General features: G+C 36.7%; 1 protein-coding gene across 1 annotated transcript; it reads left to right on the forward strand.

The window, feature by feature from the left end:
- The first annotated feature begins 1,464 nt into the window (after window positions 1-1,464).
- Spdya (speedy/RINGO cell cycle regulator family member A) lies at window positions 1,465-27,543 on the forward strand. The gene is made up of 6 exons (XM_055627212.1): window positions 1,465-1,696; window positions 3,827-3,885; window positions 6,871-6,956; window positions 12,962-13,133; window positions 19,023-19,320; window positions 27,446-27,543. The coding sequence occupies exons 1-6, from the start codon at window positions 1,465-1,467 to the stop codon at window positions 27,541-27,543; spliced, it is 945 nt and encodes a 314-aa protein (XP_055483187.1).
- Window positions 27,544-27,721: the final 178 nt, after the last annotated feature.

A 27,721-nucleotide genomic window follows, 5' to 3' on the forward strand; every position in this document is an offset into this window, starting at 1 on the left:
ATCAGTTTTTTTTGTGGGATTTTTTTTTTTTTTTTTTTTTGGGACAAGGTCTCTCTGTGTAGCCTTGGCTGTCCTAGACTTGATTTGTAGACTGGGCTGACCTTGAACTCATAGATATCCACCTGCCTCTGCCTCCCCAAGTGCTGAGATTACAGCTGGGATTACATTTTTGTTTGGTTGATTTTTTTGTTTGTTTGTTTCAAGACAGGGTTTCTCTGTGCAACAGCCCTGGCTGTCCTGAAACTCACTTTGTAGACTAGGCTGTCCTCGAGCTCACAGAGATCCATCTGCCTGCCTCTCTCTGCCTCTCAAGTGCTGGAATTAAAGGTGTATGACACCACTGCTTAGCACTACTTCATTTTTACAGGACTACATTTCAAACTATTTAGTAATGAGCATCAAAACTGAGTGAGATATGTGCAAAGTATAAAAAATGTACCAGACTTAAAAGATTTAGGGTGTAAAATATTTCATTAATTTTTATTGATTAGGTAATAAAATTACATGTTTGATCTATTACATTGAATATTAAAATTAACTTCTTTTTTTTTTTTTCAGCACTGAGGACTGAGCCCAACTCTCTTTTGTGCTAGGCAAGTAGTCTACCACTGAGCTATAGCTTCAGCCCTCATATTTTTTTTTAAATATGGGCTTAAAAATATAAGATTATATATATGACTCTCAGATTGGACAGGGTTGGTAGTATCCATCTAGTTTTTATGTTGGGAGTAGCCTCACCTTCAGCAGGGAAGTTTTTAAAGAGTCAGGAGGGAGAATCTGTATGCAACCCTTTGAACACCAAGGAAAGTATGGCTGCCTGGGCCGCTGTGAGTCACAGATTTAGAGGTTCTCAGTAAGATCTTGGAGTTGTTCCCCACTTTGTCTATTCATACCTCTCTTTCTCATTGTAGAAGCAATTTGATCAAAAAGAAATTGTGTTATTAATAGTAATGATGTTTCCTAGTCACCACCAAATCCTGAATAATAATGAGCATTCATATTGTTGAATAATGATAGATAAATTTCCTTTTTTAATTTTTGATAATTTTATTTCAGACTTTTTCAGTTCATAATACTAAATATTCATATATGCTAATAGCCATTCAGATAGGATGGTAACAACTTTAAAAATTATATCAAGTTAGAGCTGGGCATGGTGGTACATGGCTGTAAACCCAGGTTCAGGAGGCAAAAGCATGCAGATGTCTTGAGTTTGAGGCCAGCCTGGTTTATCTCATGAGTTTGAGGCAGCCACGAACTATAGATCCAGAAGAAACATAGCATTTCTGAGTACTGTAAGAGCAACTTCTAATATTACTTAGTGTTACAAATAACATTTTACTAGCAAGATCATCAGTTTATATGACTGCATCTGATAGGATCCAGCTAGTTTTCATATAGAAATTGAATGAATTGATCAATAATCTTATATTTTTATTTTTATAGGAATCTTGGGAAGCCAAAATGCGGCATAATCAGATGTGTTGTGAGACACCACCTACTGTCACTGTTCATGTAAAATCAGGTTCAAATAGGTCACAGCAAACTAGAAAACCTATTAATCTGAAACGTCCTATTCTTAAAGATAGCTGGCAAGCATCTGAAAAAAATGCACATAATAACAAACCTAAGCGGCCCAAAGGGCCTTGTCTAATCATACAGCGTCAGGAGATGACTGCTTTCTTTAAATTATTTGGTAGGTGTAAGACATTTTAATAGTATCAAGTACTTAAGAGTCAGAATGTAAATGTATTGTGTTGGTTTTTTACAATGTGTTTGTGTGGGGTGCAGGAGTACATGCATTAGGCGTATTTGTGGAGACCAGAGGACAGTTTGCTGCAAGTAGTTTCTCTCTTCCATCATTGTGCATCCTAGGGATTAGACTTAGATTGTCCAGCTTGGTGGTAAGTACTTTTATCCACCAAGCCATCTTGCAAGCCTTCTTTTGTCATTTTTATAATAAAAATATTCAGATTGATCTGACCATTTAGACTATTTAAATCTAGGTGTCAACTGTATATTTTGAGCAATTCAGGATATGAATTTTGTTTGACCTAAAATAAAATAGTATAAGATTCAGATGAGTTACTGACCCAATTTGAGTATGTCTGTGTGTGTTTTCCAAGACTTTTATAGCTAAAACCAAGTAAAATAGTAATACTGATCAATCAAGAAAGTTGCAGTTTTATATTTTTGGAATATTGTTTAAAAAATTAAGTGATTTATCAACATGCTTATATAATGAATTTGAATTTTCATTACATAAGAATACTTTGTTTATATACCTATTAACAGACAAATAAAGACCTTTTTTAGTATTTATACCAGCCAAGAAAGGAGCCTGTTTCTGCAGGCATGGCAGCAAGGTAGACGTAAAGGGTAGTGTCGACGTTTCCTGGTAAGTGATATTTTACCGCAGTCCAACAGTTGTGGGAAACAGACCTCCTTGTTTATAGAGGAAGGCTGTGTGCATGCAGGCAAACTTGGTAAGATGTCAAGACTATGTGAATTAGATGAGATGAAATAGGTGAGGAATGTAAACAAAAGTTGCAAAGATTTTCCCTATCAGAATCTAAAATGTTAACATTCCCATTGCTCATCATTAAGGATAGAACTACCACCCACAAACTGTTTTACTCCCTCTCCCACTTCGTTTAGAAAGGGTCTCATGTGTGCCAGGCTAGCCTTGAGCTCTTTATGTAGCCAAGGATGACCTTGACCTGCTCCTCCTGCCCTCCCCTGCCGAATGCTGGGATCACAGGCCAGCAAAATTCCCATTTTGTTGGTCATCTCCAGACCTTACCCACAAACTTTGAGTAGCTCTTCCCTGTTGTGGGAAAACACCTGATTCTAGCTTTTAGAAACAGAACTGAGACTAATTCTCAGAAAATCAATAGTTATTCCTAGAATTTCCCAAATAATAATTGCATTAATGCAATTTATACCATGGAAAATGAATATAAAGAACTTTTTGCTTCATTTGTAAAATAAAAGGGATTTTATTAGATCATATTCTGATAGTATTCAACATACTTTGAGATTATCTATTTTAATACTTTTAAATCAAAACAAGAGGCTTTTTTTTTTTTGAATGTTGCTCTTTGTTGTGTTTTGTCTCACCATGTAGCCCAGGCTGGCCTAGAGTAGACCAGCTGAGCCTTGAACCCACAGAGATCTGTCTGCCTCTACTTCTCAAGTGCTAGGATTAAAGGCATGCAGGACTATTATTCTTCAAGATTTTGTTGATCTTTTTATCCTAATAATCAGTTTTCTCCAAATTAAATGCTAATCGTAAATTCAAAGTAAATTTTGAAATTATATATATATATGTATATATATACATATATATATATATATACATGTTTGCATTTTAATTTGAATAATAAGTAGTCTAGAAAGGAAATAGGGAGAAAAGATGAAAATATAAAACATCCCGGACCTTAAAAGAAAAAGAAACAGAAAAAGTAATACACTTAGAACAGTATTAAGGTGTTATTTCTTAGAAGATGAATTATCTCACATCAGATTCCATTTCTGCATCTTAAAATTGTGCAAAAGAAGGAAGAGCTGGAGTTACCCAACATGCTGTTGGATACCCAGGAAATGAAACATATTCTCCTTTAAAGCTGGGTATATACATAGTAAAGTAAATCAGATGGGAAATGGATAGTCCTTGCAATGATGAATATACTTTAAAAATTACTACACCTTAGCAACCATTTTTATTTAGTTTCTAACCATCGCTTTAAAATGCCCAATATAAAAATTGTTTCTTCAAAAGGAAACATTTTTTAAGATGATAAGTCATAGTTATTTTTTGTTGTAGATGATGATTTAATTCAAGATTTCTTGTGGATGGACTGCTGCTGTAAAATTGCAGACAAGGTAAACTGGAAATAGTATAATTATAAACCATCATAGTTATGCTACTAGATTATTAAATTTTTTATGAGATCCAATAAGAATTTTCTCTTTCATTACAAGTAGAAAAACAACTAGCCAACAGTTTTCCTTCACAGCAAAATTCTTTTGTTATATTTAATTGTGTGTGTGTTTGTAACTATTATAGTATGTATGCCATAGCCAGTATATGAAGATCAGAAGACAACTTACAGAGTTGGTTCTCTCCTTCCACGGTGTAGGACCCAGGAATTATTAGGCTTGATGGCCTGTGCCTTTACCCACTGAGGCATCTCACTGGCCCAAAAAGCAGAATTCTTACACTTAGTTTTTACCAAAGCTAAACAAGGATCAATAGAGACTTGGTACTTTGGAAAAATGGCTTAACAGTTAAAAACACTTGGTGGTCTTCCAGAGGACCCAAGTTTGGTTCCTACCACCTATATCTTGGCTGCTTATAACTACCTGAGGCTCTAGCTCCCAAGTGGGCACACGCATGCACACACACACACACACACACACAACGTAATTTAAAATATTTTTAAAATAATGGATCATTCTCTTTTTGGTTAGTATACAAAGAAATGAATTTCACTGTGACATTTTGATACATATGTATCATACTTTTTTTTTTTTTCACTGAGACATGGGCATAACTAGGTAACGCTGGCTGGCTTAAAACTTCCTATGGGGCTAGAGAGATGGCTCAGAGGTTAAGAGCACTGGCTGCTCTTCCAAAGGTCCTGAGTTCAATTCCCAGCACCCACATGGTGGCTCACAACCATCTATAATGAGATTTGGTACCCTCTTCTGGTGTGCAAGGGTACATAAAGGCGGAATACTATATACCTAATAAAAAAAATCTTAAAAAAAAAAAACAAACAACTTCCTATGTAGACTTGAACTCAAAACTCTCCACCTGCCTCTGCCTACAGAGTGGGGATTAAAGGAGTGCTCTATGACACAGATCTATTTTATTCTTATTCAGACCTCTCACTCATTACCCCCCTTCCTACTAATCTTACAGGTAAAATTAGTTTAACATGTTCTTCAGATCGATATCAATATTTTATAAACTGTATGATTTATTAAAAACATTGATGGTCTATGCTTTTTTTGTAGACACAATTCAATATTTTTATGCTTTTGAGTCAGCTGAATAGTTGCCATTTTAGTGTTGTAGATACCCATTTGGACTGAGAAGTCATATATTAAGTTCAGTAACAGTTAAAATATAAATTAATAGATAAAGCAATGTTCAGAAAATTAGCTTATTAATACTAAGTATTGAAATGAAGGCTTTCATTTAATATTTAAATGTGACAAAGATAAAAATGTTTAATTTTTATTTAATTTGGAGAGCTGGAGAACTGGTTCAGTGCTTAAGAGCACTTCCTGTTCTTCCAAAGGACCTGAGTGTAGTTTCCAGTACCCACACTGAATGACTCATAACTGCCTGTACCTCCAGCTCTGGGGTATCTGATGACTTTGGCCCTCTTCAGGCATCTGCACACACATACACACATAATTTAAAACTAAAATATTTTTTAAAATAAGAAATTAATTTTAGAAGGTTTTAAACCTTCATTTTATGTGTACATGTGTCTGTATTTTACTTGTATGTATGTCTGTGCACCACTTGCATGCCCAGTGCCTTTCAAGGCCAGAAAAGGCTGTCAGAGCTCCAAGAACTGGACACAATAGACAGTTGTGAGCCACCATGTGGATATTGGGAACCACACTTCAGGTCTTCTGGAAGAATAAACAGTGCTGTTAGTTAAGGGCTAAGGCATCTCTGCAGCCTCTGGGAACTAATTCAGAAAAATTAAAGCACATACAGTGCATAATAAAGACAAAGACCTTCCACGTGGCTCTTAGAAAAGGATAGTCATCAATGTGGCCATTTTTGTTTCTTTTAACCCTTCTTCCCAGGAATGTAAATTATTTTGAAGTATGTAAGTTAATGTAAATTAATATGAGGCGTGCTAAGATTTTTACCATAAACATTTGCTAATGTGAGTCTGGTGGGATACACACATACTGCATCAGCTGGTAAAGGTGCCTGATGCCAAGCCTGATGACTGAGTCGTCTCAGGATTCACATGGTGGAAGGAGAGAATGGAACAGACCTCCATACGTTGTCTGATCTCCACACATGGGTGGTGGCCTGACATATAACACACACAAATAAATAAATAAATATGTATCAATAAGTGTACAAATAGAATATATCTCCAAAATGTAACCTTTTAAAACAATCTTAGTATCAAATAAAGAGATCAATCTTAGTTTCAAATAAAGAGTAATGATATAACATTTCTATAGAGTTGTGGTAAACAGTACAGTTTAAGTGCTTTAATGTTGGAGGACAGCAGGGGGCAGTGATTGAAAAGTAACTAACCCAGAATACTTGGCATTATTTCAAGAATCCTTTCCCTGGAATGAAGACAATACTTGGAATCCTCTTGTACAATGTGTTTACTAGATAATGAATAAGTATGAGAGAGAGAAATATATTCATATTATAACTTGTGTCTTTATAATAATACATTTAAAATGCGTTTTTCCAGTTTTAAATGGAACTGTTGGTGAATCTAGGTGAAAGATATTTGGTTAGTCATTGAACTATTTCAACTTCTCTATAAGTTTGAAATTTAAGTTAGAAAAAAAATGGGAGTTTTAATTTTTAAATTCATCAGGTATAATAAAATTTAGAAATTTATCTAGCTAAATATAATAAATTATCAGTAACTATTTCAGTAGTTATATTAGTTCAGTAGTTCAGTAATTATCAGTAATTATTTCTCATATTATTCAAGTAGATTAATTAATTATAGAAAATAAAAATAAGTATTCAGGAGGTGATTGTATAAAGATAAATAATGCCTTAAGATTTAGAGTTCAACTATTTTATAGCAGTTGTATTGATGAAAGCAAACCATTAATATTAATTTTTAATTTTCCTTATAGTATCTTTTGGCTATGACCTTTGTTTATTTCAAGAGAGCTAAATTTACTATAAATGAGCATACCAGGATAAATTTCTTTATTGCTCTGTAAGTATGCTTTCTACTAAATGAATTTTATTGGTTATTTACAATATATATGATTTTTAATTTAAAGCAGAAACATTACAATTTTATGGATATTGTTAATAGTTCTTCTTATGTATGAAAATTACATATTTTTCACTTTAATAGCTTAATTTCATGTTCTTTTCACTGGCCTTCCATTACACACCAGAGATTTGTTGTTCAGTATACCACTGCAGGTTTCATTGTGTCTTTTATTTTTTTCGCAGTGCTCTCATATAAATTTTCCCATCTGTCTCTGATTCTCTCTCTCACACACACACATTGGTTTTTGAGGCAGGCTTTCTCTGCGTAGCCCTTATTCCTGTTTTATAGACAAGGAAACAGATTTAGGACAGTAAAGCACCTTGTAAGATCACAGAAGTTAGCCAGGAGGCCAGATGTTTTAATATACACCTATACTCCCAACATGTAGGAAGCTGATGCAGGAAGACCATGAATTTAAGCCTAGCCTGGGCTAACAGTAGCAGAGCTGCTGAGCTACAAATGGATATTTATTTCTGAGAGCTAAATTCAGCCCTGATACTGTTAAATGGCCATTTATATCTTTCAGTATTACATCTGTATTTAATCTATAGTTTTCTCTACCTGAGATTTAAAGACAAGCCAAAAACTGGGGGGTGGTGGCACACTCCTTTAATCCCAGCACTCTGGAGGCAGAGTCAGGAAGATCTCTGCAAGTTCCAGGCCAGTCTGGTCTACAGAGAAACTCTCAAAAAAAAAAATAATAATAATAATTAAAAAAAAGATGCTAAAGACAAGCCAAACATGGCTTTAGTGCAAATCCAGCTAGAAGCCTGAAATTGAATTTGTTTCATTTGTTTTGTGGTTATAGCCACTAACATACTATTTAGCTTTTAATGTGTAGTAATTTTTTTGGTATGATTTCTTTTTTTTTAAGGTTATTTATCATGTGTACAATGTTTGTTCTGTCTGCATGTATGCCTGCATGCCAGAGGAGGGCACCAGATATCATTATAATTGGTTGTGAACCACCATGTGGTTGCTGGGAATTGAACTCAGGACCTTTGGAAGAGCAACCAGTGCTCTTAACCTCTGAGCCATCTCTCCAGCCCCCTTCTTTTTCTTTTTTATTCTTATCATTTATTACAAGTTATTCAATTTGTATCCTGGCTGTGGCCCCTCCCTCATCTCCTCCCAATCCCATACTCGCTCCCTCTTCTACCCCTATGCCTCTCCCCTAGTCCACTGATAAGGGAGATCCTCCTCCCCTTCTTTTTGACCTAGCTTATCAGGTCTCATTAGGACTGGTTGCATTGTCTTCCTCTCTGGCCTGGCAAACCTGCACCCCCCAGGAGGAGGTGATCAGAGAGCCTGTCACTGAGTTCATGCCAGAGAAAACCCTGCTCCCCTTACTAGGGACCCCACTTGGATACTGAGTCTATGCACTACATCTGAGCTGGGGTTTTAGGTCCGCTCCATGCATTCCTCATTCAGAAGGACAAACATGATAGACTTATGAAGCAGGAAAAGACAGGGAACAGGACAGGAGCTACCACAGAATGCCTCTAAAAGACTCTACTAATAGAGGTATCAAAGCAGAGGCTGAGACTCATAGCCAAACTTTGGGCCGAGGGCATGGCATTTTATGAAAGAAGGGGGAGATAGAAAGACCTGGAGGGGACAGGAGCTCCAAAAGTAGACCAACAGAGGGGGAAAAAAAAAAACAAAAACTGCACCCTGCACCCTGGGAGCCCTGCAGAGACCGATACCCCAACCAAGGACAATGCATGGAGAGGACCTAAAACCCCGGTTCAGATGTGGAGTAATTTTAAAGAATTCACTGCATATTGTATTATACTTGGAGTAACATGAATTATAATTTCCATCCTGTGTCTAAATAATATGTTTTCTGTAGGCTAACTCAGTATTTCCTTTCATCAAGCATCTCTCGTTAGCCACAGTTCTAAAGCTCATTTTCTTTCTATGTAGTCATATGTTTCCTTTCAATATTCTTGTAACACCCTGAATTTCTTCTTATTTTTTTTATTTTTTTAAACGCTTTTGAGACAAGTTATTTGTAGCCTAGGCTGGCCCCAAACTCCTGATGTAGCTAGGAATGATCTTGACCTGCTCCTCCTTCCTGCCTTTGCTTTTCAAATGCTGAGATTACAAGCAAATGCCCCCGTGCCCCCAGCAGCACTATTTCATCCTCCCACATCTTCTTCTACCCTTATTAGTTACATGCTATTTGTCTCCTAAGTTATTGAATGAGCTCAAAACCAGCCTAAGTAATGTAGAGAGATCTTGATGTAAAGTAAAAAGTAAAAAGAGGTTTGGAATATAAGTCAATGGTAGAACTACTTGCCTAATATGCCTGAGATATTTAGTTTTCCTTTTCTAGCTACCTTTAAGTAAGCCTTTAGAAAAAGTTGTTATAACCTACTTGAGATTAGATCAATTTCCTTGATGTGAAGGAATAAACAACAATAAACAACACTTGGACTCTTCTTCCCTATCTTCTATGTTAACTTCTTTTGAAATCTGTTAAATATGCTATATGTTGCACTCTGCTTTCCACATCTTTTAACAACTTGGGGATATTTTGTTCAAACACTGATAGATTTTAAGGTGTTTAGGTGTGGCGGTTTGAATGGGTATGACCCCCGTAGATTCATGTGTTTAATTGCTTGGCCTATAGGAAGTGGCACTATTAGGAGGTGTGGCTTTGTTGAAGTAGTGGTAGCCTTATTGAAAGAAGTGTGTCACTGTGGGGGTGGGCTTTGAGGTCTCCTATGCTCAAGTTATGCCCAGTGTGACAGTTCCTGTTGCTGTCTGTGGGCAAGATGTAGAACTCTCAGTTCCAGCACCATTCTGCCTGCACACTGCCATACTTCCTGCCATCATGATTATGGACTAAACCTCTGAAACTAAGCCAGCCCCAATTAAATGTTTTTCTTTGTAAGAGTTGCCATGGTCATGGTGTCTCTTCACAGCAATAAAACACATAACTAAGGCACTCGGCATTTTTTTTTTTAATCTAGGACTCTACACTCATAAATGGCATGATAGCTTATAATTCTTAACACCCCAATACTTTGGAAGGCTGAAGTAGAATGATCCTAGATCAAGGTCAGCTTGAACTACATAGTGAATTTCAGGCTAGCTTGAGCTTTGTAATTTGTAGTAAGATCCTGTCTTAACCCATCTCCACATACCCCTGCCACATGCACAGGCACACAAAAGCCAAGTATGGTGGCATATAAGTGCTTTAATCCTAGAACTTAAGATGCAGAGGCAGACAGATCTCTGAGCAGGTATCCAAGGCTACATCAACAAACAAATTAAAAAAAAAAACAAAAAAAAAAAAAAACAAAGAAAGAAACCTTTGTACAACATCTGGACATCAATAGCAGGAAAAGGATGATTGCTCGGTGGGTTGGAGGAGTGAAAGGAGAGCCCTTGCCCTCTGACCCTGAATGCCCACATTCTTTCTGAACAAGAGAGTAGACCTGAAAGTCTAAGGAGAGGAGAATAAAGAGCTCCCACATTAATGGCACAATAGCAGTGATGTATGAGGAATCTTGAAGCCACGGCCTGAGTTAAGAAACTACATTATTGTTTGGTGTCACAGATGCAGGGTAGCTTGTTGCTTGTATATCTTCAATGGGAAACTTGTAGCCATATTTAAGCTCTGTACTATTCAGGATATGGCACAGGCAAAAATTACTGTTTCTGGCCTTTGCATGGAGGACGCAAAAGAAGCAGTTGGATTGTTGATAATACTCAATGCAGTGGCAACCTCTACTATCTTCATCTTATGTCTAACTAATATTACTATATTTGTTATATATTTGATAAAACCACTTTTATATGTGGTTTTATCTAAAAATTTTTTCCAAATATATTTTTACCTTATATTTACACATATTAGTTATTTTTATTTGTAAGAGTATATGAGTGTGGGTTTATATGCGTCCTGTGCATGCAGGTGCCTGTGAAGTCCAGAAGAAGGTGATATCCTTCAGAACTGTAGTTATAGGTGCTGTGAGGTGTCTGATATGGGTACTGGGAACTGAAGCCAGGTACCATGCAAGAGCAGTAAACACTTCACTGTGGAGCCATCTCTCCAACCCATAGACAGTTATTTTTGTATTCCGTTTAGATTGGGGATCTGCTCCATTCATGGTGTCTTACTTCCTGGTGTGTTTTGTAATGTTTTTGTTGTTAATGTGAACTATGGAGCCTACACTGCTTCTGATTAGAAATCTGCTCTATTACTAACTTTATTTCAGTATTAGTATCTTGCCTCATTTTTGTTTTATGGAACAGGTGTCTTATGTAGCCCAGGCTGGACTCAAACTTACTATGTACCTAAGGGCAGTTTTGAATCCTGGTTCTTCTGTCTGGACCTCTCAAGTACTGGGATTACAGATGTGTACCAACATGCTACCTTATTGTGTGTGTGTGTGTCTCTCTCTCTCTCTCTTTTTTTTTTTTTTGACTGCTTTTTAAAGATTTTATTAAGGCTTTTGAGCAATTTGGCTATGATGTACCAAATGTTGGACTTTTTTCTAGATTCATAGTTGTTTTTTGTTTGTTTGTATTTGTGTTTTTAGAGACAGGGTTTCTCTGGCTGTCCTGGAACTCACTTTATAGACCAGGCTGTCCTCAAACTCAGAGCCTTTGCCTTACAGTGCTAGGATTAAATACATGTACCACCACCACCTGGCTGTAGATTTACAATTTTTATCAAATTTTTATAAAGAGTCTCTTATAGTCCAGGTTGGGCTCAAACTTTCTGTATATCCGAGGATGTGCTTAAACTCCTAATCTTTCTGTCTCTGCCTCCCAAGAATTGTAATTACAGGTGTATGCCACAATAACTATTTATGCAGTGCTGAGGACCAAGTCCAGGGCCTCTTGCATGCTGTGTGGACATGATACCAGCTGTGTCACATCCGTAGCCCAAACCTTGGAAAAATTCATCTATGTCATCAAGTATTGTCTGTCTACCTGCCGAAGTTCACTTTGGACTAATGTTCTATTCCCGATTTTTAATTTTTGTCTTTATATTATAGTTTGTCCAGTTCCTATTACTGTGCCTTCAGTTGACAAATCTCTTTCTCCAGGATTCAATCTTCCATTAATCTAATTCAGTGTTTTTCATTCTACACATTATAGTTTTCATATCTAGAAGTGCAGTTTCAATTTGTCTACTTTTTTTTTTGAGCATAGTTATAGCAAGGGGGCTGGAGGATGGCTGCTCTTCCAGAGGACTCAGGTTTAATTCCCAGCACCCACATGGCAGCTCACAACTGTCTGTAACTTCAGTTCTAGGGGACCCAACATCTTCACATAGACATATGTGTAGGCAAAATACCAATGCATATGAAATAAATTATATTAAAAATAGTTACAATTATATATCAGTTTTGGGTTGGTTTTGATTGACTGGTTATTCTTCTGGTGTTTTCCTGCTTTTTTATATGCCTGGTCATCCTCAAGTATTTGGCAAAATACTGACATCCAAATGTGTATGAGGGAGCTCTGAAGATAGCCCCAAAGAAAAACTAAGAAAAGAGAGTGCCTTACTGTCATTCATCTAGAACTGTAAACAGTACCTGCTCTCAGCCAGAGTAAAAAGGCACAATTCCCAGAGTAGTAAGGAAAATAGTCTAGAAAGTGTCGGGGCTGGGGAAGCTGATTAGATTCATACTGAACATTGCTTACAGATTCATCTAAGAAGTCATAAAAGCCTTAAAAGAGATTGCTTCAAAGTAACTTACTCATACGCCAGAACAGAGGTCAACATTTACAGGAATACAAAAAACCCTAGAAGTTGCAACAAGTATAAAACTCCTTATGTAACTATTTTTGTTATATAGTTTAGATATGAATATCTATTATGTATTGTAAACCGTTAGTATTTTTATCATCTATTATTTATTATCTATTGTTCTTGTCCTTACTAATTTCTTTTTTGGGTTGTTGATCTACTTTGTTAGGTATTTGGCTAATACAGTTGAAGAAGATGAAGAAGAAGCCAAGTATGAAATTTTTCCATGGGCTTTAGGGAAAAACTGGAGAAAACTGTTCCCTAATTTTCTAAAGTTAAGGGATCAGCTCTGGGACAGAATTGACTATAGGGCTATTGTAAGCAGGCGATGCTGTGAAGAGGTAAGGGTTTAAAATAACTTTTTAATTATCTATCTTTGTTTATCTAATTTTTCCTTGGTATGTGTGTGTGTGTGTGTATATATATATATATATATATATATATATATATATATATATATATATATATTTGTTTGTTTTGCTTTGCTTTGCTTTGCTTTGCTTTGCTTCTGTATTTGGGGAGAGAGTCCCGACAAGTAGCCCAGCCTGGTTTGGAACTCACAGTCCTATTTTGTCCTCTTCAGTTTTAGGATAAAAGTACATCATGCCACTATATCCTGCCTGCTTTGTTTTTAGTGATCTCTTTCTATGGCTATCTCTCTCTTTGTACATGTATGGAGATCATTAACCTTGGTCATTACTATGCAACTTGTATATTTTGTTTCTGTTTGAATTTTATCACATTTATTAAAAATTGTAATTTCTACTTTTTAGAGCAGACTTCTTCTATGCTATTCTTATTGTGTCTAAAAGATTACCAGTATGCTAGCAAAGGGTTTGTAGACATACTAAAGCATATTATTTAAGATTATTATGACATTCCCGGCAGTGGTGGCACATGCTTGTGATCTCAGCACTTGAGGAGGCAGAAGCAGGCAGATCTCTGTGAGTTCAATGGAGGCCAGCCTGATCTACAAAGTGAGTTAAGACAGCCAAGGTTATATAGATAAACCCTGTCTTGAAAAAACAAAAACAAAAAGCCAACCAACCAAAAAAATACATACCTATTGTCACAAAGAATACATTGTTTTGTGAGAAGTCGAGGTCTCATGAATTTGTCATGCTTTCTCTTCCTATAAGCAGCCAGAGGAGACCTCTGAAATAGTTCACAACTCTTTTGACCTAGAAAATCCTACAAAATCAAATCAAGAGGTTCAGATCTTTGTGTTCACTCTAGGAGACCATGAAACTGGCCAGGCCATCAAGGGTATGCGTTCCAAAAAGCCACCAAGTATCTGAAAGATGTCACTTTAAAGAAGCAATGTATGCTGTTCAGGCAGTATAGCTAGCTATTCCCAGGCCAAACAGTGGGGACACAGGGTTGGTGGCTAAAAAAGAATACTGAATTTTTGCTGTATGTGCTTACAAATGCAGAGAGTAATGCTGTGCTAAAAGGTTTAGATGGAGAATCTCTAGCCATTGAGTCAAGCACCTAAGATGTGCCATTGAATTTACAGAGCTCATGGCCAGATTAGCCCACTCATGAGCTCCCCATGCCACACTGAGATGATCTTTACTGAAAAGGAACAAATTGTTCCAAAGCCAGAAGAGCAGGTTGCACAGAAGAAAAAGATATGCCAGAAGAAACAAAAAATTATGCCATGGGAATAAATTCAGCAAAAAATAAATGCAAAGCCAGGGTTGGTAGTGCACCTCTTTAATCCCAGCACTCAGGGAGGCAGAGGCTGTAAATTCAAGGCCAGACAGTCTACAAAGTGAGTTCAGGACAGCCAAGGCTATACAGAGAAATCCTGTCTCAAAATAAAACAAAACAAAAAACAAATAAATAAAAGCAGATAAAAGTTTTTAACTACATTGTTTTTTTTTTTTTTTTTTTAATTTGTTTTAAATTTCATTTGAGACAGGGTCTCTCGCTATAGCGTTGGCTGTCCTGGAACTCTATTTAGACTAGACTGGCTCACAGAGATCAGATTGCCTTTGTCTCTCAATAGATAGGACTAAAGTAAGCACCACTGTGCCCAGCACATTGTTTCCTTAATGTCAGATTTTATTAATTTTATTATGAATAAATTATTTGAACCAAATGTTTTGTATTAGCATTTTAAACAAAAAAAGCAATCTAGAGTAAAATTGAGTGGAAGGAACAATTACTGTAAACTCTTGTATTACTGTTTAAGAAATGTGAGAAATGCAAACTAGATAATTCTGTGATTAAGTCCTACCCAGTTAAATAACTACCGAGCAAAGGAGCCCAAACTGATGGATCATTTCAACTTGAGTAAAGACCGTAGCTGCATATCACAGAATTCTCCCCAGAACTAATCTTGTTAATTATATTTGTTAATGAGATAATATACAACAACTATGCATATTTACAAATTAGGATTATTGGCTCTTGGAAGAAATGCAAGAATTCAGAAATAACAGAGGACAGAAAATAACAGAAAGGTTATGTAGCAGACCAAGACTCTATAAACTTAAATTTAACAGGAAAAGATGAAAAGTTGCATATATGAGGCCTTCTACAATTAATGTATTGTCATTCAAACAACTCTTCCAGTTACGGATGTTGACAGAATCCTGTAACTTATTTTTAGTCTCTATTTCTTGTATGTCTCTTTTATGTCTCTACTTGGGTCAATGTTGTGGTCCGTGACTATAATCTATAATCTCAGTACTCAGGAGGCTGAGGCAGGAGGATCTTGTTCCAGATCAGCCTGGACTGCATAAATTGTGAGACCCTGTCTCAAATAGAAATAGGTGACAATTTGCATAGCTATTTGCCAACCTTGAAAGTGACAGGAGCCATATTTGAACACTAATTTTTTTTCCAAGTACATGCTACTCTGCTTCTATTTTGTTCTCTTCCATTCTCTTTGTGACTGTTCTATAAAGCCTTCCCTCTATTGTTCAATAGGACTTTGTCAAAGCCTCCTGATAGGTTTATGTTGCCAAAGCATAGTTTAGCTTTTGGTTTTCAGTCCTCAACTTAGCAACATTTGGCACACTTGTTTCTCTGATACACTGTCTTCGTGTGTCTTCATTTCCAAATATCAGGATTGCGGCTTTTCCCACTCATTTTGTCAGCTCCCTTTTATCTCAACAGCCATATTAAGGTGCCTGTTATGCAGAACTGGACTTAAGAGAGGCCTTTAGAGCTCTATGTTAAATTCTTCTAAAAAACATTTTTATTTTTATTTGTATGTGTACGTGCACTTGCACATGCCTGTAGGGACCAGAAAAGTGTGTCAGATCCCTAGGAGCTGGAGTTGCAGGTGGTTGTGAGCTGCCAGATATGGGTGCCAGGAACTGAACTCTGCTCTTCTGGATGACTAGGAAGTGGTTTTAACTGCAGTCCCTCAAAGTTAATGTATTGAGAACGAACAAGATCACTTACTAAGTTAATTCCAATAGAGGCAAGATTAGGTCCCGGGACTGAGCTCTCAGGCATTTTAATAAGGCTTTCACGTGGCACTAAAAAGATGTATCTTAGTACTAGACATTTTCATGGTGAAATAAGTTAGCACTAACAATAAGACAAAGAAACTTACAAGCTGGAATTTTTTTAAGGTGAGACTTCCACTGAGTCTTGAAGGGAAAAGTAATACGAAGACAAAAGGAGATAATATTCTAGATATGGAAAACAAAGATACAGAAGTGCTAGAAAAAGCAGTCATTAAAAACAAAAGTAATAATCTGGGTGGCAATGGCAGCAGAGGTGGCGGCAGTTTCGGTGTACACCTGTGATCCCCGCACTTGGGATGTGGAGGTGGGAGAATCTCTGTGAGTTCCAGGCCAGCCTGGTCTACAGAGTGAGTTCCAGGACAGCCAGAGCAACACAGAGAAACTGTCTCATGGGGGGTATAAAAAGGAAGAAAGGAAAGGAAAGGAATAAATTCTTAAGATGGGGATCTAGCTCAGTGGTATAGTGTCTGCTTACTTTGCATAAGGCACTGGGTTCAATCCCCAGCAACATATAAGTAATCTGATATCATTCTATCTCCTTACCTTAGGAAGTTTTGTATAGTTAATATTCTCATTTGCTTCTAGTTTTCTTTATTAAATGCTTTTAGTTGAAAACTTAATGGAAGGATAAACAAATTCAATCATAAAATGTACTTAAGAGCTAGAATTGTAGAATGCCTGTCTAGCATGCCTGGTGCCCTGAGTTTGATCCCTAACAGCATATTAACAGGGCATGGTGGAATACACCTGCAATCCCAGCATTTAGGAGGTGGACAAGAAGATCAGAAATTCAAGGTCATCTTTAGTCATATAGTGAGTTCAAAGCCATCCTGGGCTATAAGAATCATAGTTTCCTTCCTCCACCATCTTCATGTGTGTGTGCATTTATATGTATATTTATTATTTAATAGATTTATTATATATTATGTATATATGAGTATATATATATATATATATATATATATATATATATATATATATATATAATTTCAGGGACACTTGTGATATGGCCCAGTGGTACCTGGTTGGCAAAGGTACAGCATTTGTTAAATAATCTAGTGGTTTTTCACTTTCATCGTAAGAGCTCTTTCTCACCCCTGGTGGTGGCTTATGTCTTTATTCCCAACACTCAGGAGACAGAGGCAGGCGGATCTCTGAATTTGAGGCCAGCCTGGTCTACAGAGTGAATTTCAGGACAGCCAAGAGTACATAGAGGAACCCTGACTTGAAACAAACAAAAGTTTTTTTTCTCATCAAACAAAATTATACACCTTATTCATACACCCCTAAAACTGAGCTCCTCTGCTGCTTCCTTCCCTTGTCCCTCCTAGGCCCCCAATATAACTCTAAAATTTTAAAATTGTAAAATTTTTTTTTTTAAAAATCAGTAGCCAACTAGAATGGCTCTGTCTGGCTCTCATTTTAGGGTTATACTTATTTACTGTGGGTCATTGATAACTGCAGCTAAGGATTTTGACTTAAGACTTGTTGATGTTTTGGCTTTTATGAAGTCAGAACAATAGATTTTCCCTATAACTTGACTTCTTAAATGGCTATAACTTGCCAAATGCTTACTAATGTGTAAGGATTTTACATATAATCCTGAATCTCAAAACAGTCTTTGGGTTAGCACTCCCATTTTATTGGTGAAGTAGCTGAACCTTGGAAGGGGTAAGTAATTTGCTATGTAGTATACAGTTAGCAAGTGGTAGAGCCAGGACAAGATAGAAAGTCTACAACTAAAGCCCATTCTTTATTCATTAAACCTATGACAATGCCTGATAGTGAGAAATCTTAGGTGCTTTATAAAATGGATCCTTTCCTCACCACAATCTTCTAAAAATATACTCTTGTTGTCACTGGGTAACAAATAAGGAAATTGAGGAACAAAGAAATTAATTTACATGTTTTTAATAGCACTTCCCTTAATGTAATTGCAAATATTTTAAAATTAGCCTAACAAACATAGTTAGGAGGCTAATTTCTTTTTAACCTCACACATTCAAAAGTTAAGAATTGCATAATGTTTTAGCCTAACTATATTATCTTTCCGAAACTTAGAAATGTTCAGAATTTTAAAAATACTCTGGTAGGATATGGTAGTGCATGTCTTTAATATCAGCACTCAGGAGGGAGAAACTGGCAGATCTCTACGAGTTTGAAAACAGGGCTGCCTAGAGAGACCCTGTCTCAAAAAAACCTAACTGACTGACTAAAAAAAAAAAAAAAAATAGCAACTTAAAAGGTTGCTTCACTTATATTAGCTGCTTGAACAAATAGGTACTTTGTCATTTATAAAATTAATGATCCAAGGAATCACTTTATAAAAAATGTTGCTTTGATTGATTTGATGTTACTGATTTAAAGTTGCTGGTATTGCTGATTTAGAGTTGGTAATGTAAGTATTTTTATTGTTTCCTGCCTTAGGACAGGGTTTCTCTATGTAGCTATGCCTGTCCTAGAACTCACTCTGTAAAGCAGGCTGGCCTTGAACTCACAGGTCCACCTGCCACTGCCTCCTGAGTGCTAGGATTAAAGGTGTGTGCTACAATGACCGTCTCTCTCTCTCTTTTTTTTTTTCCTTTCTTTTTCTTTCTCTTTTTTTTTTTTTTTTTTTTTTTTTTTAGGTAACTTAGTTGCTGTTTTAATTTCAGGTTTAGAAAAATCTGCTCTTGAGGTACACTTTCTGTACTTTACTCAATTTTAAAATGTTATTAAATTCACAAAGTAACCTTTTCACTATAGGTTATGGCCATTGCACCAACCCATTACATCTGGCAACGAGAGCGCTCTGTGCATCACAGTGGAGCTGTTAGGAATTACAACAGAGACGAAGTTCATCTGCCCCGGGGACCTAGTGCCACACCAGTAGATTGTTCATTGTGTGGTAAAAAAGGAAGATATGTGAGATTGGGACTGTCTTCATCGTCATCTTCATCCAGTGACACAGTAGAGCTAATGGAAAAACATTCTCAGGAATTACACAATTCATTATCAATGGACATGATAGGTGATCCTTCTCAAGCTAATAGCTATTCTCAAGGTAGGATTTAATGGTAAAGTAGAATTAAACTAATGCATGTTATTTATTTATCTAGTCAGACCTTACAGGCAGGGATGCATAAGTTACATAACTGAGTTAAATTCATATTGAAAGTTTTCCCTCTTTGGGTTACCACTTTTTAGCCTCTATCTATACCTGTTTTGTGGTAGCCTACATACACTAAAAAGGATCTGAACATATCTTAAATTGAAACTCAATATGCCATGAGCTCCAAGTATTAGGGCTTGAAGAATTTTTATGAAATGTTTATTTTATTTAAAAATGTTTTCAAAAAGAAAATAAATTTACTTGTAATCACCATCCAATTATTGGGTTTTTTCTATATACTTTTCTATTTCTAACAAAATTATGACATATTTTATCCAGTCTAGCTTTTTATTATTTAGTATAAAAATTTTCCTGTTATTTAGCCTTTGAAAACCTTATTGTGATGTGCATAATATATTTGCATATATCATTTTTGTTGAGATCTAAAAGCTTACTTAGAACAATGATATATTAACTAGAAAATAATTATATTAACCAGAAATACAAACTATACCATAATTTTCAAGTTATTTTTATATGTAGTATTTCCCTGTCATTTTTTTCTAGATTTGAAACAGTACTAGAATAATACTCTGCGATAGGATCCTGTTTACTTCTTACAGATTTCCCTCATTTATAAAATAGATTTTGGCATTAGTGGCACACACCTTTAATTCCAGCCCTCAGGAAGCAGAGCCAAGTGAATTTCTGAGTTTGAAACCAGCTTGGTTTACAGATTTCCAAGACAGCCAGGGCTACACAGAGAAAGCTTGTCAAAAAAAAAAAAAGAGAGAGAGAGAGAGAGAAAGAAAGAAAGAAAGAAAGAAAGAAAGAAAGAAAGAAAGAAAGAAAGAAAGAAAGAAAGAAAAGAGAGAGAGAAAGGAAAAGAAAAAAGAAAAGAAAGAAGGAAAGAAAGAAAGAAAGAAAGAAAGAAAGAAAGAAAGAAAACAAAAACAGATCCACATCATTTCAAAATTTTACCGGTTTATTTTTACCATATTCCTATGAGAAAGATAGTAACAACTGAAGTACTGAAGCTTTACTTTACTAAAAGAGAAACTTAAGTCTAGTCCAGTGGTTCTCAACCTTCCTAATGCTGCAACCCTTTAATACAGTTCCTAATTTGTAGTGACTCTCAACCCTAAATTTATTTTCATTCTACTTCATATCTGTTATTTTGCTACTATGAATCATGATGTAAATATTTGTGTTTTCTGATGGTCTTTGGGGTCATGACCCACATGTTGAGAAACACTGCTCCAGTCTCTTGACAGTAAAGCTTAATTCCTGTTTCTTTTTTTGGCACAGTATTTGCTTAACAAATTTTACTGGCAGTATAGTTTCTTACCTTTCAACATCTCCAAGCCCACTCTTTGTTGTCATACTCATATTTGACAATAAATGAGGTTGAGCATTACCTCAACTATACAGTAAGAATTGCCATGTGTCATCCCTCCCTCTCCTGTCTCCCAGGCTTTTACTTTTACATTCTTTGATCCTCAGAATAGGTATGTTTATTAAATACCTAAATGTTTCAGGTATTATGGCAAGCTCTTTTCATTCATACTATATTTAATATTCACTACTACTGAAGGTTAAGTATTGTTATCCCCACTTCGCAAATAAGGAAACCAAGGCTTATGTTAATTTGCCTACTTGGTAGAATAATATTTGAATCCCAGTCTTGTGACTGGAGTCTTGAATTTTTACCTATTATGCTCTCTTAGCCTTTGATAAAATCCTGCTTTTAGCAGTGAAAATATCAAGAACCAAGTTTTTTTCTGAAATGCTTGTGGAATGAGTTGAGAGTAGATTCTAATAATTTGAATAGATATCCACAGAAAGCAGAAGAGAAACCATTATGTTTTATTTAGACCAGCCCCTGTAGATATCACTAGAGCATACTCTATATTCCAGGTCTTGACATCTCACTAGGAATCTGGAGTGTATGCAGGAAGTAAGGTGCTTGACCAGTCACTGTACTAAAAAATCTGGGGGCAGGCCATGTGTCTGTGGGTAAAAGCTTGCTGCTAATCATGATGACCTGAGTTCAGTTCTCAGTGGAAGGCAAGCACTGTCTTCCTCCCTTTGTCCTCTGACCTCCACATGAACATTGTAGTGCACGAAGCAAACATATACAGAGAGAGAGAGCAGGGCATGGAGATGCACACCTTTAATCCCAGAGGCAGGTGGATTGCTGTGAATTCAGGCCAGCCTAGTCTACAAAGCAAGTCCAGGACAGCCAAGGTTACACACAGAAACCCTGTCTCAAAACAGAGGGGGGTGACCAAGAAAGGAAGAAAGAATAAATGTAATTTAAAAAATGTAAAGCAAGTCTTCAAGGGATTATGAACAAAAGTAGGGTGCTGATGTAGGGGAGAGAGTAGAAGAGATTGTGCTTTTACTTTATTTATTAATGAAATTCCCAATTTAGGATTTATAGGTTTCTTATAGAAAGGAATAATTTTTGTTTGTTTTGTTTTTTAAGACGGTCTCACTGTGTTGCTCTGGCTGTCCTGTTACTAGCTCTGTAAGTATACCAGGCTGGTCTAAAACTCAGCAAACCACTTGCCTCTGCCTCCTGAGAGCTGGGATTAAAGGCATGCACCACAACAGCCTAGAGAAAGGAATAAATATTTATCCAACGGTTTTATTGTAAATCTTAAGGTTAACTCTAAAAGCATTTGATAATATCAGAGGGCAAACAATATAAAGAAAATACATTGCTAGGCATGGTGACAATGTCTTGTAATACCAGCACCCAGGAGGTTATGGTAGGAGGATTGTAAGCTGGAAGCCTCTTTGGGATACACAACAATTTCCTATATTTAAAAGGTGGGAGCAGGCAACATAGGAGAGATATCTCAGTGGTTAAAATCACTACTCACTCTTCTAGAGGACCCCAGTTTGATTCCCAGCACCCACATTTTAGCTCACAACTGCTTGTTACTCCAGTCCCAGAGTACCTGACAGCCTTTTCTTTCCTCTACAGATAACATACATATGTGATGCACACATATGCATGCAGGAAGGCACCACACACATGTGATACACAGATGTTCATATAGACAAAACACCCATTCACATAAAAATTAATAATAAAAATTTAAAAACCACTACTACAAAAGCCACTTATTAGATAGATAGACAGATAGATACAAAATATTGATCACATATACATTTGACCAGTAAAAAGTCTGCATTCATTTTCTGGTCTTAACGATTATGAGCTGACTAGGGATACAGTTAACAACATAGTGTAGAAGGAGGCATAATATTACCAAGAGTAGGGTCAGGCTCTCACTGCCTTAGCTGTTGCTTATTCCTTATAGTTACCTCTGCTAGCAAAAGAATTTCCCCTACTGTCTACATAAAGTTGGACTCACTTGATGGTCTATAATCATAAAAACTCATTCAGATATTCTTCAAGAGAGATGTACAAGGAGCTGGTCTTGGTTCCATATCTTTAAGCTATAATTTATATAAATAGTGGTCAGTGTTTCCATATTTCAAACAAAAGAACACAACTTTCTTTTCTCCACTCAGCCTAACTTCCTTCCCCCCTTCCTCCCTCTTTCTCTCTCTTTTAAAGACATGGTTTCATTGTGTAACCCTGGGCAGCCCAAACTCACTGCCTTCACCAGATTGGCCTCAAACTCACAAAGATCCATCGGCCTCTGGGATTAAAGGTGTGCAATACCATGGCTAAAGTTGTTTGCTTGTTTGTTTTTGTTATTGTTATTTGTTTGTTTGTTTCTAAGTAACATGTTACTTAGCAATTTTAACACAAAAATGCTTGTGACATTTTAAAAACAAACTGTCACTTTGACAGTGTAGAGGGAAACACTGTCAAAACTCTTTGATGGGGATAAATGAGGCATTATTTAAAAAGTCAGACATACTATAACTACTGGTAGTAGCTAGTTTTTTTTATACTAATCACATCTAAAAATCTAGTTCTCCAAGAAGCTTTGAAGAGGCTTTCTTTCTAATATTCATTTTACTGCTGAAAAACCAATGGTGTAACTCATAAACATTATGCCATTACCAGCTAAAGCAACAGCAATAGCAACAGAAATATGGGGATTCAGTTCTATTTAAATTTATGCAATGTTTTTTTAAACTTTTTTTTTATGTGTGTGAATGTTCTGCCTGCATGCATGTCTGCTTACCACGTTAGCACATTGCTCAGGAAAGCTAGAAGATATAGGATCCCTTAGAACTAGAGTTACGTGTGGTCGTGAGCCACCGTGTAGGTGCTGGGAATTGAACTCGGTTCTGTGGGAAGAGCAGCCAAGTGTTTGTAACCACTGAGCCATTTCTCCAGACCCCACTTTTCTACTTTTTGCTTTGGTATTGGTGTTTCAACCTAGGGCTTTATTTCCATTCAGGTTATACCTCCAAACCCCTTAGCACATTTTTATAGAAAACTAGTACTGTTACTCTTTCAGCCTCAAGACACATACTCTAGTGTAAGTGAAACATGGGCAAACATTATCTGTAAACCTGAGGTTTTAAAATAAAGGGGGGGGGACACACCAAGCCTTACTTTTGTCATTGACTATTACTTTTGTCATAGACTATTCTGTCAGGCACAGAATAGTCTATATGTTAGATAACCTATAACCAAATAGTTTTTAAAGACATGGTTTCTTATTATATAGCTTTGGCTGTCCTGGAATTCACTCTGTAGACCAGGCTGGCCTCAAACTCACAGAGATCTGTCTGCTTCTGCCTCCTGAGTGCTGTAAAAGGTGTGTGCCACCATCTTGAACTTCATTTTTTATCATATTGTCATTCACTGTTCTGGACACAAATCACTATATTTAAAATCTTTGCACTTAATAAAGATGTAATCAGGGCTAAAGATATGGCTCAGTGGAAGAGCATATCATATGTTTGGCAGGCAATGGACACTGGGTTCAAACTCCAACACTAAAAAATAAACAGAGCAGAGCACATGGATTAATAATGTGATCCGGACTATGCTATATGACCAACATTTATAAGTATAAAAGATTACAGAATTATAAATCAAGAATTCTGGAGGCTGCAGAGGTAGGTTCTATAGCCAAAGCTACAGAACCCTGTCTTTGACAATAAACAGACTACAGAATTCTGTCTGTGGAATAAGAAAGTTGGTAAGGGATTTTCAGAACAAATAACATATCAACAAGATATTGAATATGTCCTGTTTTTGAAGGGACTAGCAAACATACAGGAGGGAGTGGAATAGCAGATAGGAATTTCAAAATACAGATTATCAGCCAGAAGGTAGTGGCATAAGCCTTTAATCTCAGCACTCGGGAGGAAGAGGCAGGCAGATCTCTGTGAGTTCAAGTCCAGCCTGGTTTACAAAGTGAGTCCAGGACAGAAAAAGAAACCCTGTCTCAAAAAACAAAGATCTGAGAGTGATACATGACAAAGACAAAAAAGACATAGACAAAAAAGAAAAATAAACTAACATGAAGCCAGGCATGTGGCACACACCCATAATCTCAGCATTTGGGATGTACAGGAGGACCAGGGGTCATCCTTGGATAGCCAATTTGAGGACAGACAGCTATGTGAGACCCTGCTACATCTTGAAACCAGGTATGGTGTTAGATGCCTGCATCTCAGCACCCCAAGGTTTTTGAGCAGGTTGAAAATACCAGGCATGAATTTCCTCCTGTGGAGTGGGAGTAGTTGATTACACCCATAACAGTTATGCCACTATTTCACCAGTAGGCACATCTTGCTTTGAAGTCCGGTATTGTTATAACATGCAGGGTTCACTGAGGTGTAAGACCATTGATGAGTTTTCTTCCCCAACAGCTTGCCATAGCACCACCTTCCAGCTCTGTGAAAGTTAGCTAACAGAGAAACATCTACATCTAAACAACAAGAAACTGTGTAACTATATAAAAATATGACCTTGATGATGAGGTTTTTGAAAAACATGTATAAAGTTCTTTAAACAATGTATTTTATAACAGAGCAGTGGTGAAGCATGCCTTGAATCCTACTTGGGAGGCAGAGGAAGGTTGATCTTTGTGAGTTCTGGAACAGCCAAGGCTACACAGAAAAACTCTGTCTCAAAACAACAACAACAACAACAACAAAAAAAAAACAACCAAACAAAACCAACGTATGTTATATAGAAAGTACAAAATAACTAGTACTTATGAATAATCCCTATCGTAATTCACATTCCTAAAGTACATTTCTTCCATCATTTGATGTATCTCATTAATTATGATGGTTTTGTTTGATTTTTTTTTTTTTTTTTTGAGACAGGATTTCTCTGTGTAGCCTTGACTGTCCTGGAACTCTCTCTGTAGACCAGGCTGTCCTGGAAATCACAAAGATCCACCTGCCTCTGCCTGCTAAGTGCTGGGATTAAAGGCATGCACCAACACCACCGGGCCAATTCTGATGGTTTTTAAACCTGGTTTAAAAGATTCTGTATATGGTAGCACACATCTGTTATTCCAGTGCTCAGAAGATAAGAGCAGGAAGAATGTTATTAGTACCAGGATACCCTGGGCTATAGTAAATTCCAGGCCAGCCTAAATTAAAGAATGAGACCTGTCTCAAATCAAATCAAGCCAAGGTTTGAGTAGATTAAAAAAGATTTAAGAATTTTTATACCTTGAAGCAATGTATGATAGATCATGCCTGTACCCTGGCACTCCCAGAAGCCAAGGCAGAAGGAACACTAGTTGAGACCTGTCTAGGATACACAGAGAACAAGATTATCTCAAAACAACCCTATAGCTAATGGGGCGAGGTAGCCTGTAATTCCTCTGCGATTTCTGTTATCTCTGTAAGTTCGAGGCCAGCCTGGTCTGTAAAGCAAGTCCAGGCCAGCCAAGGCTACACAGAGAAACCCTGTCTTGAAAAACAAAAAAGAGTTATTATGTCTTGAGGGCATACTCTATTAATCGTGTGCCTTGAACAAGTACCAGGTTCAAGGTCCCAGCTTCAATACCCAGAGCCGAAAGCAACAACAAAGTTACATCCTTTTTTTATCGTAATTTTAAAAATTACATCATTCTCATCAGCTCTCCCCTACTATTTTATTTACTACATCCCTGTTTTCCTTCTGTTTACAGTGTGTGTGTGTGTGTGTGTGTGTGTAGGTTAGAGAACAACTTTCAGGAGTCAGTTCTTGCCTTCTACCTTGTTGAGGCAGAATCTCTAATTGTTTAATTGTTTTTGCTGCTGCCCCAAGCACTCCAGACTAGCTGGCCAGCCTACAAGCTTGAAGGTAACTCTCCTGTTTCCACCTCCCGGGTTGCTATAGGAATGTTGGGAATTGCAGATGCCCACCACGGGGCTGGGGATTTAGCTCAGTGGTAGAGCACTTGCTAGCAAATGTAGGGTTCCTTCCCCAGCTATGAAAAAACAAAAACAAACAAACAAAAACAAGGTAAGTAGCTGATGCCCACCACCCCATCCATCGTAAAAACAAATAAACAACAACAAAAAAAACCAAAACAACCCCCCCCACACACACACAAGTTCTGGATATCAGCAGATCTAGTGTTTTAACAGTGAGCCATCTCTGTGGTCTTTCCTCATTTTATTTATTTACTCATTTATTTAGTTATTTTCTTTTTTTTGAGACAGTGTTTCTTTGGAGAGCTCTGGCTGTCCTGGAACTATCTTTGTAGACCAGGCTGGCCTTGAACTCAGAGATCTACCTGCTGCTGGCTCTCAAATGCTAGGATTAAAGGTATAGGTCACCAAGCCTGGTTCCTTGTTATTTTAAAGTTCCCTACAAGCAATTAAAATGTGTACTGGGTCAAGAAGTGGTGAATGCCTGTTGTGAAAAAAGGCCAGCACTTAGGAGGTTGAGGCAGGAATATCAGGAGTTCAAGATTAGCCTGGGACACACAGTAAGTAAGATCCTGTCTCAATCTTTTTGTTGCTGTTGTATTCTTTTCTCCTCTCAAATGCTGAGATTAAAAGCATGATCACCACTCCCAAATTGACATTCTGTCTCAAGAAAACAAGTCAAAAAATTTTAAAAATACATAAAATTTTATCTTAAATATATACAATTTACCTTAAAATGCATATTTTATTTCAGTAGCCAATGACCATCAATCAAACAAAGAAAATGAAAATGAAACTAATTTTATGAAGAAAGACCAATCTATGGAGTGGTTTACAGAAAGTGAAGAATGACATGGCTCAACTAAAGCAACTGGACCCACTAGCCACAAAATGTCAAATTAAATGCAAGACAGTTGCAAAATGGGACAGTTACCCAGCTGTACAATGTTCTTTAGCTTCTGTTATTTTTCAAACATATGTAAAAGTTTTACAAATCATAGTAATAACTAAAAATACTAATTTATGACAG

This window comes from Psammomys obesus, unplaced genomic scaffold (genome assembly GCF_907164565.1).
Source record: "Psammomys obesus unplaced genomic scaffold, mPsaObe1.curated_primary_1811, whole genome shotgun sequence".
NCBI classification, from domain to species: domain Eukaryota; kingdom Metazoa; phylum Chordata; class Mammalia; order Rodentia; family Muridae; genus Psammomys; species Psammomys obesus.

Coding starts and splice junctions, on each gene's coding strand:
- Spdya (XM_055627212.1), top strand. CDS start 1,465: ATGCGGCATAATCAGATGTGTTGTGAGACACCACCTACTGTCACTGTT. Junction 3,886..6,870: donor GCTGTAAAATTGCAGACAAG/GTAAACTGGAAA, acceptor TTTTCCTTATAG/TATCTTTTGGCTATGACCTT. Junction 19,321..27,445: donor AGCTAATAGCTATTCTCAAG/GTAGGATTTAAT, acceptor ATTTTATTTCAG/TAGCCAATGACCATCAATCA.